The sequence below is a fragment of the Glycine soja genome, chromosome 16 (genome assembly GCF_004193775.1).
Source record: "Glycine soja cultivar W05 chromosome 16, ASM419377v2, whole genome shotgun sequence".
Taxonomy (NCBI): Eukaryota; Viridiplantae; Streptophyta; class Magnoliopsida; order Fabales; family Fabaceae; genus Glycine; species Glycine soja.
The window spans coordinates 15,706,536-15,721,602 of NC_041017.1; the positions used below are offsets into that span (position 1 = coordinate 15,706,536).

The 15,067-nt window shown below is 38.5% G+C and overlaps 1 protein-coding gene across 1 annotated transcript; it reads left to right on the forward strand.

Moving 5' to 3' along the window:
* Positions 1 to 371: 371 nt before the first annotated feature.
* Positions 372 to 716, forward strand: LOC114389799. The gene has a single exon (XM_028350529.1). The coding sequence runs from the start codon at positions 372 to 374 to the stop codon at positions 714 to 716; it is 345 nt and encodes a 114-aa protein (XP_028206330.1).
* The last annotated feature ends 14,351 nt before the right edge of the window (positions 717 to 15,067 follow it).

Sequence of the window (15,067 nt, forward strand, 5' to 3'; positions counted from 1 at the left end):
AAAGGCAAAAAGGCAATCATGTTTGAAGGTGAAAGGAGGATTAGTGATGACCAAGAAGTAGTGGCTAGAGAAGAAGAAGATCAATTGATGGGGTAAAAAAATAAATGATGGTGAGAAATAAATAAATGAAGAAAAAGAAAAAAAAAAGAAAAAGAAGAAAAAAATGAAAAAATAGAGAAAAAGAGGAAGAAAAGAAGACAAAGAGTGAGCTAGCCAGAGAAAAGAAGAAAGAGGTTGTCCCATGCTCAAGGAAGGACGTGCCATATCCTTTGGTACCATCCAAGAAAGACAAGGAACGACACTTTTCTCGTTTTCTTAATATCTTCAAGAAATTGGAGATAACTATTCCTTTTGGAGAAGCCTTATAGCAGATGCCACTTTACTCAAAGTTTCTGAAGGATATGCTAACCAAGAAGAGCAAATATATCCATAATGATAAAATTGTGGTGGAAGGAAACTGCAGTGCTGTGATTCAAAGAATCCTTCCACCCAAATACAAGGATCTAGGGAGTGTCACAATCCCTTGCTCTATTGGTGCAGTGTCAGTTGGAAAAACTCTCATTGATTTAGGGGCTAGCATAAATTTGATGCCTCTCTCCATGTGCAGGAGAATTAGAGAGTTGGAGATTATGCCAACAAGAATGACATTGCAGCTGGCAGATCGTTCTATAACAAGGCCGTATGGTGTGATTGAAGATGTTCTAGTCAAGGTGTAGCAATTTGCCTTCCCTACAGACTTTGTTATTATGGACATTGAAGAGGATTTTGAAATCCCTCTAATTTTGGGTCGTCCCTTCATGTTAACCGCCAATTGTATGGTGGATATGGGGAAGGGTAAGCTAGAAATGAGCGTGGATGACCAGAAAGTTACATTTAACTTATTTGAGGCGATGAAGCACCCAAATGATCACAAGGCCTATTTTAAAGTAGAAAAGGTAGAACATGAGATAGATATGGTAGCTAGAGCCATGGTATTACAGTCCCCACTTGAAAAAGCACCGAATAACACTATATAATGTCTGACAATAGAAGAAGAAAATGAAGTGCAGACCTATCTGGAGGAATTAGAAGGTGTAGAAGAAAAACTTGCTGGGGAAGTGGTTTTTGAAGAATTAAAGAAGGACAGTCCAGCAGAAAAGGCTAAAGTGGAGTCGAAGACCCTTCTTGAACATCTGAAGTATGTATTTTTAGGAGGAAATGAAACTAATCTGGTGATCATCAGCAGTTCTTTGAGGAAGGAAGAGGAGGCTCAGCTGGTGAAGGTTTTGAAGAAACATAAGGCAACCATTGGATGGCACATTTCTGACTTGAAAGGAATCATCCCTTCTTACTGTATGCATTAGATCAATACGGAAGCTAACTATAAGCCTGTAAGACAGCCACAAAGAAGACTGAATCCAGTTATGAAAGAGAAAGTGAGGAAAGAAGTACTTAAATTGCTGGAGGCAGGCCTCATCTATCCAATTTCGGATAGTGCCTGAGTGAGTCCTGTGCAGGCGGTCCCCAAGAAAGGAGGTTTGATGGTAATTAGGAATGAGAAGAATGATTTAATTCCCACAAGAACCATCACTGGCTGGAGGATGTGTATTGACTATAGAAAATTGAATGACGCCACCAGAAAAGATCACTACCCACTTCCCTTCATGGACTGAGCTTCCTTGCATCCCCTGCTTTGCTTTCATCCTCACTTCTCTGCAATCCAAGTAAGTACTATGGAAGCAATGCCTTCCAAGGTTATTTTGATGATGCCAAAGAGTCAAGAGTTAAGCAAAGTTTCAAGTAAAGATTCAAGAATCAAGTTTCAAGTTTCAAGAATCAAGAATCAAGAATCAAGAATAATCAAGATCAAGATTCAACACTCAAGATTCAAGAATCAAGAGAAGACTCAATCAAGATAAGTATTAAAAAGTTTTTCAAAACATTGAGTAGCACATGAAGTTTTCACAGAATCCTTTACCAAAGAGTTTTACTCTCTGGTAATCGATTACTAGAAGGTAGTAATCGATTACCAATAGCCAGCATTGTTTTTCAAATTGATTTACAAAGCTGTAATCGATTACCATAATCATGTAATCGATTACCAGTGTTTTTAAAACATTAAGATTTTCAAAATTCAAAATAAAGAGTCACATTTGTTGATGTGTAATCGATTACACCTTAATGGTGATCGATTACCAGTGATTGTTTTCGAAAAATACATTTCCAAAAGTCACAATTCTTCAAGTGACTTGTTTCTGAAGATTTTTTCAAAAGTCATAACTTTTAAGTGACTAGTTTTTCACAAGAGTCATAACTCTTAAAGTGACTAGTTTTTGAAGAAATTGACAAGAGTCACAAACTTTAACTTGAGTCATCAAGAGATTATAAATATGTGACCATGGCATGAATTTCATAACAATCTCTTTCAACAAATTTTTTTGTTTCATCTTCTCTTCATCTTTCTAAAAGTTTTTGTTCAAAACTTTCTCTTCCAAGAAAAGTTCTTTGATCAAAAACTTGTGCTATTCATCTTTTCATTCTCTTCTCCCTTTTCCAAAAGAACAAAGGACTAACCACCTGAATTCCTTTATGTCTCCCTTTTCCCTTGTCAAAGAATTCAAAATGACACCGTCTGAGAATTCTTTTGATTCTTCCCTTTCCCTTATACAAAAGATTTCAAAGGACTAACCGCCTGAGATATCTTTTGTATCCCCTTAAGAAAGTTTCGAAGGACTAACCGCCTGAGAACTTTTGTCTTAACACATTGGAGGGTACATCCTTTGGGGTACAAGTAGAGGGTACATCTACTTGGGTTGTTGTGACTAAGAACAAGAAAGGGTACATCTCTTATGGATCAGTTCTAGTGGAGGGTACATCCACTCGTTGTTCAAAGAGAACAAGGTAGGGTACATCCCTTGTGGATCTTTGCTTGTAAAGGACTTTACAAGGTTGAAATGAAATCTCAAGGACCGCAGGTTGCTTGGGGACTAGATGTAGGCACGGGTTATTGCCGAACCAATATAAAACTCTTGTGTTTGTCTTCTTCTTCCCTACACTCTTTAATTTCCGCTATGCACTTTAATTATCGCTTTTACTTTGGGTTAAATTTCTATTTCTGTTCTTTACTTTCTTAACATTATAGTAAAAGCCTAATTGATATTAGTAACATTAAGAAGGATAGATTTTTAATTAGTAAAGGTTTATTAATAATTAATTCAACCCCCCTTCTTAATTATTCCGAGGCCACTTGATCCAACAAGTACCTTTTTACTTTAACTTTTAATTTTTGTTCTTGAACCATAGGGTAGAAGCCATGCTTGTGTCCTGTGAATGCTGATTTTGAGATTGATGTTGTTGTTGTTTGCTTAGTTGTTAGATTGTATGCTGTTAGGGGTTTCATTTCGCACACAATGTAGGTTATTTTGGTGTGATTTGCTTAGGTTTTTGAGGCCTAATAGGGGCCTGTAGTTAGGGGCTGAAAAGCCCCAATTTTCTGGAATTTTCGATGTACTCGCTAAGCGAGTTCATCTATTTTAGATGAATTTCTGGGTTTTCTGACGAACTCGCTAAGCCGACCTTATCTCGCTAACTGTGTTCATCGTTTTTGTTTGAATTTATGCTTTTCTGTATGAACTCGCTAAGCCACTGCACTTTGGCTTAGCGAGATTTTAATTTTCCAGTTTTATTTCTGAGTTCATATGAACTCGTTAAGCCGGCATGCTGCGCTTAGCGAGTTGTGTTGCTTGGGTCAGAGTCTAAGAGGTTGTTGGTCTTCTATTGCTAGCTGAGCGAGTTAGTATTGCTAAGCCACCATGCCTCTGTAGCTTGAATAAGCCTAGGATAAGCGAGTCAGTCTTGCTAAGCCCAAGGCAATTTAGTTTTTTGAGTTTTTGTTCATGTGCTAAGCAAGTCAGTCTCGCTAAGTGCAATTTCTTCTCTGTTTTGGAATTGGGCTTAGTGAGCCTGCTCGCTAAGCCAATTATGTTCCAGTGGTCAAGTTGGGCTAAGTGCCTGTTGGCGCTAAGCCTGTGTAGTGTGTCGCGCTAAGTGAGTCAGTCTCGCTAAGCGCAATTAGCTCTCTGTCAGAGAATAAGGCTTAGCGAGCCATGCTCACTTAGCCATTGTGCTGTGTCAGCTAAGCGAGTGTGTCTCGCTTAGCCAGAGTTTGTGTTTTTGTGTTGTCGCACTAAGCGTGTGCTGTTATTTTCATAAGGCGCGCTAAGCAAGTCAGTCTCGCTAAGCACCCAATCTGTTTTTCTGTTTTATTTTTCTGCTTTCAGTTTTGAATAAAGCCTGTCTAATTTCAATTCCTGTGATTCTTTTTAATGAATATGGCCTCTAGAAAGAGAAAAGCCACCGCCTCCAGACCCAGGGAGCCCTATGACACCACAAGATTCATTTATGAGGCTGCCTAGGAGCGTTATTCACAGAACGTTCACTCCTAGAACATCCTTCCAAAGAGGAATGTCATTCTTTATGTTACAGAGTATGATGAGTTCCGTAGGGAACTCGAGAGGCGGAATTGGCACAAGGCCCTGACCAGGAAGATGGACGGTCACATTGACATGGCCTTGGTCAAGGAGTTCTATGCAAACCTTTATGATCCAGAGGACAAATCTCCGAGGCAAGTTAGAGTGAGGGGCAAACTAATAAAGTTTGATACTGAGTCCCTCAACAGCTTCTTGGAGACCCCTGTGGTTTTGGAGCCAGGGGAGCACTATACCACTTGTACCAGTTTCTGTGGTACTCGCCTAGAACCTCAGGAATTCACCGCCAGACTCTGTATCCTAGGGAGGGGATTTATGCTTAACGTAGAGGGCGCGCTGTGGAAGCTTCTAAGGAAGGACCTCACTAGTCTCGCCCAGACTTGGAGTGTGTTATCATACTCCAACCTCGCTCCCTCCTCTCATACGTCTGATCTTAACATGGACAGGGCGAGGTTAGTCTATGGACTAGTCATGAAGATGGAAATGGGCTTGGGCTCCCTCATCTCAGGCCAGATCTCACAGATGGCCCAGTCTAATTTCTCCAGCCTTGCATTTTCGACGCTCATCTCTGCTTTATGCATCGTCTGGGGAGTTGTTCTAGATTCATTGACAATTGAGTCCTTGAGCCCAGCCATTAACTTGGCGTATATCCAGAAGAATTATTGGAACCCGGATGATCCTTCGGTCACATTTCTGGGGACCCGCAAGGCACGGGCTCGAGGACCTGAGGCCTCTTCTTCTTCTACTCCTTCTTCTTCCACTCCTCCAGCTCCAGCTCCACCACTTCTAGTACCCTCCACCATCTCCGTTCAGAGCGTATAGATCCTAGTGCTGATGCTACAGAGCCTACACCATGGCTATGCCTGGTGTTGCAGAGTATCCATGACTTGGCTCAACATCGGTCGATTATGAGCATGGAGGCATTCAGGGCCCAGGACCTTCTCCTTCGGAGGGAGGTGAGGCTCCTACAACCCAGGAGCTACAGCCAGAGGCGTAGCCCATGTCGGAGGTCACACCAGAGGCCACTCCACAGACTTCACCTGCTACTACACCATTAGTGGAGGTCTTAGAGGATGAGGAAGATGCTGAGGACACCGGTTATGCAGCTGATTTAGCAGCGGCGCAGAACACTTGGGATCCCTGGCCTACTACAGCATAGGAGACATCTCAGCCAGCCCAGGATGCCCCTTCTTCACATCAGGATGAGCCCACACCGGCACAGAATGAGTGATGACAGGACTATGATTTATTTTTCTTCTTTAGATGCAGTTTTTTTTTATGTTTCAGTTTTTAGTTTTAGTTTACTTATTTAGTAAATTTCAAAGCTTTTTGAATAGTTTACAATTATGTTTATGCAGTGGTTTGTTGGTTTAAAATTTCTGTGTTTGTGAATGAATTTGAAATTGATCAATGGCATGAATTGAGTGAATTGTGATGATTAGATCACATGCTTTGAATGAGTATGTAGTAATTAGAAGAGAAAGAACATGAATTAGGGACGTGAGTGGAAATGTTAGCTTGCTTGACAGGTAAATGGTGAAGGTAATCATTAGCCACAACCCAGTGAGTTGTGTGAACCTTAATTGTGAGAGAACAACTATCATTGGGTACCGATTTTTGCGTGAATCTCTGAATATTGAATGAATGCATGATTTTGGAAATGATGATGGCCATTATTGATTGAAATAGCCACTTAGCCAAATAGCTTACCTTGTTCATGAATGAGTTATCCCTTGCACCCATGTTGAGCTTGAATATGATTGATTGAGTTGAACCTTGAGCCTGTTGAATTATAATCTACATCTACCTTTCCTTAGGTTGTAGGAGAGCATCGTGATTCAAAGAAAATTTGTCCCAAATTTGGGGGAGGTTGTTGGGTGATGGTAATTGTGGTAAGGCAAGTAACAGCCACACATAAATAAGAAGCAGTAAGTAAAAACTACTAAAATAAAAAAAAAAGAGAAATTTCAAGAATAAGAGTTTGTGTGTGCTGTTACTTAAGCTAAGTTCCTTAAATTTATGTGGCAAGTCAATAGAAGATGGAATAAAAAGAAAAAAAACAGTTGATCTAGGGATGAATGCTCTCCTAGAACCTAAGCTTTTGCATCCTAGAAAAACCATGAATTGTTAGCAGCCCAGCCTCATTACAAGCCAAGAAAGTCCTTCAGATTCAATTTATGTGTTTGTGATTGTGATTGTATGTCATGAGATGAAATTCAAAAGTTGAGACTTATGTTGGTTGTTGAATTGGAAAATTTCCTTAAACACTTGTGCTTTTGAGAGAAACAGTGACATAAGGCATTGGCTTGATGAACCTTCCTTGATATCTGTCATGCTTGCTAGCTTATTTCACTTGTGTTGCTTAATAACCATGTTCATATCTTTCAAATTCTGCATATCTTTATGAAAAGCTGTTGGTTGAAAGCATTGCTTGCCACTTATGTTCATGTGATTGAATGTTTTATAACAAACAAAATTTTGAGTAACCACTGTGATTGTCACTTGAGGACAAGTGAACTATTCTTTCTTTGCTTGAAGACAAGCAAAATTGTAAATTTGGGGGAGTTTGTTAGTCTTTATTTACGACTAACTTTTGTATTGAAAAGTTTCATGAAATTTATATCCTTTTCCCAATTTATGGTTCTTTTTGTAGGTTTGTACATATTTTTATGTTTAGTTTAATTTCACTCAGTAGATATTCCCAATATTGTGAATTAATGTGGTTCAACTTCAGTTTCAGGCTAAAGGATGAAGAAGAAGAAGGTTGAAGCAGCTGGTGTCTCTCTAAGCAAGGCATATGCGCTTAGCAAGTAACATCCGCTAAGCGAGACACACAACTTGCTTAGCGAGTTGGACCTCCCAGAAGAGTATGGAGTCAACACCACTTTTAACATTTCTGATTTAACTCCTTTTGCAGGTGGAGCTGATATTGGGGAGGAGGAACTAACATATTTGAGGTCAAATCCTCTTCAAGGGGGAGGGGATGATGCAATCCTCCCTAGGAAGGGACCAGTCACTAGAGCCATGAGCAAGAGGCTCCAAGAGGATTGGGCTAGAGCTGCTGAAGAAGGCCCTAGGGTTCTCATGAACCTTAGGGTAGATTTCTGAGCCCATGGGCCAAGGTTGGGTCCAATTATCTTTGTACATATTAGATTAGGATGTCATTATATTTGGTCCTTGTATTTAGGGCTCCATAATGTAGGTGGCTACCCTAGAAATATAAGACACCTAAACTAGTTTTTGTATTAGGGGTAGTTTTGTAATTTCACATGCACTAAGTGAATATTTGATGTGTGTGTTGGGAAATAAATTTAATTGAATTGGTAGAAGCCCAATCCAATTAAATTTTAGAGGGGGAGGAGAGCATTTGCTTACTACACCTCATTGCCACATCATATAGTCACACTTTGTACATGTCCTTCATGCTTTACATGCCTCATGACACCTAAGCACACTTAATGGAGAATCTTGGAATTGATCTTGGATTAGTGGGCTGAACCATAACTGAAATTCACTAATCATAATTAGTGAAATTTTGGCTCCACAAATTCAATTTCAAATTCAAGTGAAATTTGAATTGAAATTCAAATTTCCCTCCAATTTTGTGTGACACAGGCTATAAATAGAGGTCATGTGTGTGCATTTTTTCAACTTGTGATCATTTGAAAATTAAACTTCAGATTTCAGCGCTCTTTTAGAGCACAAAATTTCATGCTCTTCTCTTCCTCTCCCTTCATTCATCTCTTTCTTCCTCCAAGCTATTATCCATGGCCTCCTATGGTGGTGAGCTTCTTCTAGACTCATCTTCTCCTTGAAATGGCATCTCCTCTTTCTCTTCCTTCTCCATTCCGTTGCCATTCATATTCCAAGAAGCAAAGGAATCCATTGATGAAGAAGATCCTAGGCCTACAAGCTCCAATGGAGCTTACATCACGTTGATTGTCAGCGGTGCCATCATGATCGCTCTTTTTCTGGCACAAAAGATGAAGCTTTGTAGGATTTTTGATAGGTGAACAATAACCTTGTTTACGTCAATACGTTATAGTCCATTGATTGTTGTCAATGCTATCTTGGTCACTTCATTTTGGCACAAAATTCAAAGCCCTGCAACATTCTTGATTGGTGAAAAATAATCTCATTCACATGAATGCATTATTGGCCGTTGATTGTCATTGGTGCTATCTTGGCTACTACTTTTCTGGCACAAAAACTAAGCTTTGCAAGAATTCCTTATGGGTGAACAGTAACCTTGTTCACATCAATGCATTCTGGGCCATTGATTGTTGTTGGTGCTATCTTGGCTACTACTTTTTTGCTACAAAAGAAAAAGCTATGCATGATTCTCGATAGGTGAATAGTAACCTCATTCACATCAATGCATTATGGGCCGTTGATTATTTTCAGTGCTATCTTGGCCACTAATTTTCTAGCACAAAAGACGAAGCCTTGCAGGATTCCTGATGGGTGAAAAGTAACCTCAATCAAATAAATACGTTTTGGGCCATTGATTTTTGTCGGTACTATCTTGGCCACTACATTTCTGCCACAAAAGATAAAAGCTCTGTAGGATTCCTGATGGGTGAATAGTAACCTCATTCACGTCAATACGGTATGGGCCATTGATTAATGTCAGTGCTATCTCGGCCATTACTTTTCTGCCACCAAAGATAAAGCTCTACAGGATTCCTAACGGGTGAACTGTAACCTTATGACACATGAAAATAATATTACTGTTGAGATGATATTTTTTTTGTGTTTTCGGGCACCTTTTTGATGCATTTTTACTTGAAAGTTGTATTATCAGCTTCATTGATATGAAAACTATGGGAATGAAGAATTATTTGAATCAAAATAACTGATACACATAATCATATAGGTGCTAAAAGTTTCCCTCATGGAATGAAATTTTGAAGTAAAGGTATTTTTTCTTGTTTTTGGACACTTTTTTGATGCATTTTTAGGCCGATTGGAGTCTTAAGAGTTGCATTATCGGCTTTATTAACATGAAAACTATGAGAATAAATAATTATTTGAACCCAAATAATTGCATATAACAAATAGGTGCCAAAAGTTGCCCTCATGGAATGAAATTTTGAAGTAAATGTGATTTTTTGTTTTTTGGCACTTTTTTATGCATTTTTAAGCTGATTGGAGTCATGAAAGCTATATTATCGACTTCATCGACATGAAAACTATGAGTGAAACATTATTTGAACCAACATAACTAATACACATAAACATAGGTACCAAAAGTTGTCCTCGTGGAATGAAATTTTGAAGTGTAGGTGATTTTTTCTTGTTTTTGAGCACTTTTTTAATGCAATTTTAGGATGATTGGAGTCCTGAAAGTTGCATCATTGTTACATCAACATGAAAAATATGGGAATAAATCATTATTTGAACCAAAATAACTGATACACATAACCATATATGTGTCAAAAGTTGCTTTCATGGAATAAAATTTTAAAGTAAAAGTGATTTTTCTTGTTTTTGGACACTTTTTTTTATGCATTTTTAGGTTGATTGGACTCCTGAAAGTTATATCATCGGTTTCATCAACATGAAAAATATGAGAATAAATCATTATTTGAACCAAAATAACTGATATACATAACCATATAGGTGCCAAAAGTTGCTCCCATGGAATGAAATTTTGAAAGGAGGTTTTTTCTTGTTTTTGGGCAGTTTTTTTATGCATTTTTAGGATGATTGGAGTGCTGAAAGTTGTATCATCAAATTTACCGACATGAAAACTATGGGACTAAATAACCAAAATAAGTGATGCACATAATCATATGGAGGTCATAAGTTGCCTTCAAGGAATGAAATTTTGAACTAAAGGTGATTTTTTTTTCTTGAAAATTATTCAAATAGGTGTTATGAAACTTTGCTAATAAATTTTGAATAACGAAAAATTAATATAAGTAAATTACATAAACACAAAATGCTGACAATAATTTGTTAATACACTAGTTGCTAAAAATAAAAGCAAAATATGCAATTAATCACCAAAGTGGGATCCAGTGCCATAAAGTCTAGGCTTCCTCATACGATGCAAATTTTGGCGGGGTTATTGTTGTTCTTATTGTTGTCCACTATCAACAAGTTCATCATGTGATTGATTGAAATCCTGAGTGATATTTAAACTAAATGATGATAGAGTAAAACTCACATGTCCCTCATTCAATGACGAACTACCACCCTCATATAGGGATACAATGTTTGCATATATGCAACAACTGACTCAGGGGTTCCTAGATTTTCATCAAACAAATTATTGTAGAATTCAATAGGCGTGGATGCAAAATATTATGAATCATTTTCAAATCTTGCATATGGTTGTTGTTCGAATGGAGACAATGCAAACGATTGACAAGGTGACTGCATGTCATAATTGGGCATGGTGTTTGGAACATATATACTTCGTTGTGGAGGTGCATTGCGCGTTCATGCATGCTGTTGTTGATGATGATGTGCTTCGAGGTTTTCGTTCAGCATGTCATCTGGACCATTGTTATTGGATTATGGAATTATGTTCCTTGGCTATACCGAATTAATATGGTACCATTGAAGGTATTTTGGGATGTTCCTTGCCATAGGTTGCTCTATCAAAACTCTTTCTTGTCTTTCATTCCAAAACCTTATCCACTTAGCATGTTTTTCTTCCTAGTTCTTATCAGCGTGTCCCCGCATGTCCACCTTATATAATTTACTTAAGTTTTTTTTCGTGGTTCTGATACATCTTGGCATAAACTGAAATAGAGCTTCACCTGATCTGTATCTTGCTAGACAACTACTGCATAATGAACCAATGTAGTCCATATGTGTGAACTGTTGAATGCTTGTGGTGGCATTGTTTGGACATAAGGAAGATACAGTCACATCCAAAAAAACTATAATATTAATAATATTATTGCAATGTATGAACTTCATTAATTTCTATAATATTAATTTATAGCTAATTCTCATAAATTTTACTTGATCATGTCTCATGTTATCAATTATTTCTCTAAAACCAATAACATCAGCTAAGGAGTTCTAGCAAAATGTAACCCACCCCTGCTCCACCCAAGTATTAGTGGATACATTGGTTGTCTGTTGCATTGTGGTGCAACTAATGGAATATGATACCAACCCAGGACTGTAACAATGATGTACACCCACTCATGCATTTAGCATTGACTTTTGTTGCCCGACACATTTCTCTATAGAGTGTAGCTAAACAAGTGGAGCCCCAACTATATCTACCTGCACGCCTAAGATTTGCTAACAGAGTTAAATACATTAAGTGAACTTTGTTACCTATTTTATCAAGCATCAATACCCCTATTCAATCTAAAATTGTATGCTCTGCAGTGAGCTTCTAATTGTTGTTGTGGCAAAGGTGGCATATTGTCACACAACCATTTTAGTTTGATCGTCGACCCTACTATTGCATTGCCTTTTGGTGGAACAACACTAAGATAAGTATGACATATGTCTTCCCAATCAAAATAAGTTGGTCTAGTCACTAGTTTTCCATGCACATGCAGTCCTAGCTGAAGAGTCATGTCTTCCAACATTATTGTACATTCTCTCACTAGAAGGTGGAAAATGTGTGTTTTAGGTCTTTATCTTTCAATGAGCCCGGTTACAAAATGGTGATCAATCTTGAAGTGTCTAAGTTTTGCTGCTTGAGAAAAGCCTCAACCAATTTATGAATAGTAGCAACTGACATTTGATCTCAACCACGCCTAAAGTTAAGAGTATGATTGGGACACCAACCTTGCGTCATACATGCAATTGTTGACTGACCCAACATATTCCTAGCTAACTTAATCACCTTCATTTTATGGGTATGAACAACCTATTCCTTAACCTTCAGGGAGTATGCAACATGCGTCATGGAGTGCCCCAATTGTAGACCATCTCCCTACGTTGCAATAATCTCAACCTCAGTACACAGAGGATGTGCACTTGTTGAAGAAGTTGGTCCATTTAGTGAAGATGACGAAGAAATAAATTTGAACAACAACAACAAAGATGACGTAGACGAGGATGACAACCAAAACCTAAATATCGAGCCACCATCAGGTATCAAGCCTACCTATAGTATGTCAACATACATGCATGACATAAGCACCAAAAAACCTTCGAAATATCACAAGTTTGGTCACTTGATGGACCGCCCAGAAGAATCTGTCTATGAACTAAGAATGCTCCTTCTAAGAATGTGGTTTCCCAACAAAACTGATGTCAAAGTATGCAGTAAATATTTATCGTCTAAAGAATAACAAATCTTAATAATAGGTCAAAAGTCTGGGACTAACTTGTGGATTTTGAAATGCATCGACAAAACATGCGAATGAAGGTAAATTATTTTAAACTACATTCAGTAAATGATGCAATCCTACCCCCAAGGGTGTTGGATAGAAGACTCCAAGAGGAATGGGCTAGAGCTGATAAAGAAGGCCCTAGGGTTCTCTTGAATCTCAGGGTAGATTTCTGAGCCATGGGCCAAGGTTGGGTCCATTCTTCTTTGTAAATATTAAAATAGGTTTTTCCTTCTTTTGGGCCTTGTATTTTTTGCCATTCTAGTAGTATAGGGTTTTAGCCTTGTATTTTAGTGAATTTTGAGTAGTCTTTGTAGAAGGGACTTTTTGTATTTTCATGTATTTTGGCATGGGGTGGGCTTAGCTATTATAGGGGGTGTGTGTAGCTAAGCTCTAGCTTCTCATCTCAAGGAGGTGAGCTTAGCTATTAGAGAGGTGTGTGTAGCTAAGCTCTAGCTTCTCGAGGAAGCTTCTCAAGGAGACGAGCTTAGTTATTAGAGGGGTATGTTGTTGGAACCCGGCAAGTGCACCGGATAGCGCAAGTAGTATAAAATGGTAAAAACCGAGTATCGAACTCTCGGGGAACTTGTTTTACTTGGTAAAGCTATATTCAGTGAATAGGTGTCTAGTAAGAAAAGAGATGTGTTGACTATGAAAAGGTATGTAAACTAACTATTAAAAGGAAAATCACACGAGTAATGATGTGTAAAGACAAGTAGACAACACGTTGGTCTTCCTATTAGGTGCCTGATGTTAAAAGGATATTCTCTACTTAACAATGCTCATGTGTTCTATGCTGTCTCCTGAAATGCTAAACCCCGATTCCTCATGATAGTCTAGCCTAATCCCGATCAAGCATCATCCTCAGATTCCTCTTGTTGGACTAAACTCGACCAGAATTGCATTAAGACAAACAAACAAACAACTAGGTTATCGTACCCCAATCCCTCATGATAATATGATAAACTAGCCCTGTCCTATCAAGTTCTAAGAATCAGACCAATTTCCACTATTGAATGATCCTAACAAAGCATGCATCTATGTGATCAAGGCAGAAACACACTGCAATGACGTACTGATAGCACAGAGAACACATAAAACATCATTAAATAGATATACAGGTATTTACATCAAGTACCTACATGGAAGAACCAACAGAGGATTTAGCTCTCCATAACTGGGAAGTTTCCTTTACAACAAAGAGAAGAGAAAAATGAAGGATTGAAGAAATACAAGCGGTGAGGATGTCTCCTCCACCTCTAGAACGTCACAATCACTCACAACTCGTCTCAAGCTCTCAGGACGACTTCCTCTTCAAGCTCGGTTCTTCTGCAGGTCTTCACACAACAAAACCTCTCAAAACTCTCTGGATTCGAACCCTTCTCTCTCAAGAATCTCTCACATGCAGAAGCTACTTTGAGAAAATGGCCAAAATCCTCTCCAAAATTTGATTTCAGGCTTAAATAGGTGGCTTTGTTTGTGTTATCGCGCTTTGCGCGACTATGAACCGCTCAGCACGCATTAGTGGATTTCAGCTTAGTGCGTGCTTTTCTCGCTCAGCGGATGGCCTGAAGCAGTGCGCTTAGCTGGATGACCCTTCGCTCAGCGCAAATGCACAACTCATCCTTCTTTCTGATTCTTCCTCGTGCTCAGCCGAGGAGTGTTGTGCTTAGCAGATGGCTAGCTAAGCCAATAGATTGGCTTAGTGAGAGGATGAAAATTAGCACTTCACAAACTTGCCTAATTATCTTGAAATTGAGAGGAAATGATTATTAAACACACAAAATGGAAGTACTAAGTATTTATTACCTATCTTTAACAAAAAGTAATTACAACACTGCAAAATAACCATAAATTGGAGGAGTTTGATACAATTTACACAGGTTTTATACACAAAAGTTAGTCGTATTCATCGACTAACATATGTGTAGCTAAGCTCTAGCTTCTCAAGAAAGCTTCTCAAAGAAGCTTCTCAAAGAAGCTTCTCAAGGAAGATTCTTAAGGAAGCTTCTCAAGGAAGCTACCTAGGCTATATGTAGAAGTATGTGCAACACTTGTTGTAACTTTGATGAATGCGAAACTTATGAGACACACTTCAAAGTTGAACTTCTTTCCCTCTTTTTCTCCTTCAATTTCTTGCCCCCCCCCCCCTCTCTCTCATTCTTTTCCTTCATTGAAGCTTCCTCTCTAAGCTTCTTATCCAAGGCACTCTCTTGGTGGTGAAACTTCTCCTTCCATGGCTTATTCTTTAGTAGATGGCTCCTCCTTTCACCTCTTCTCCTTTATCTT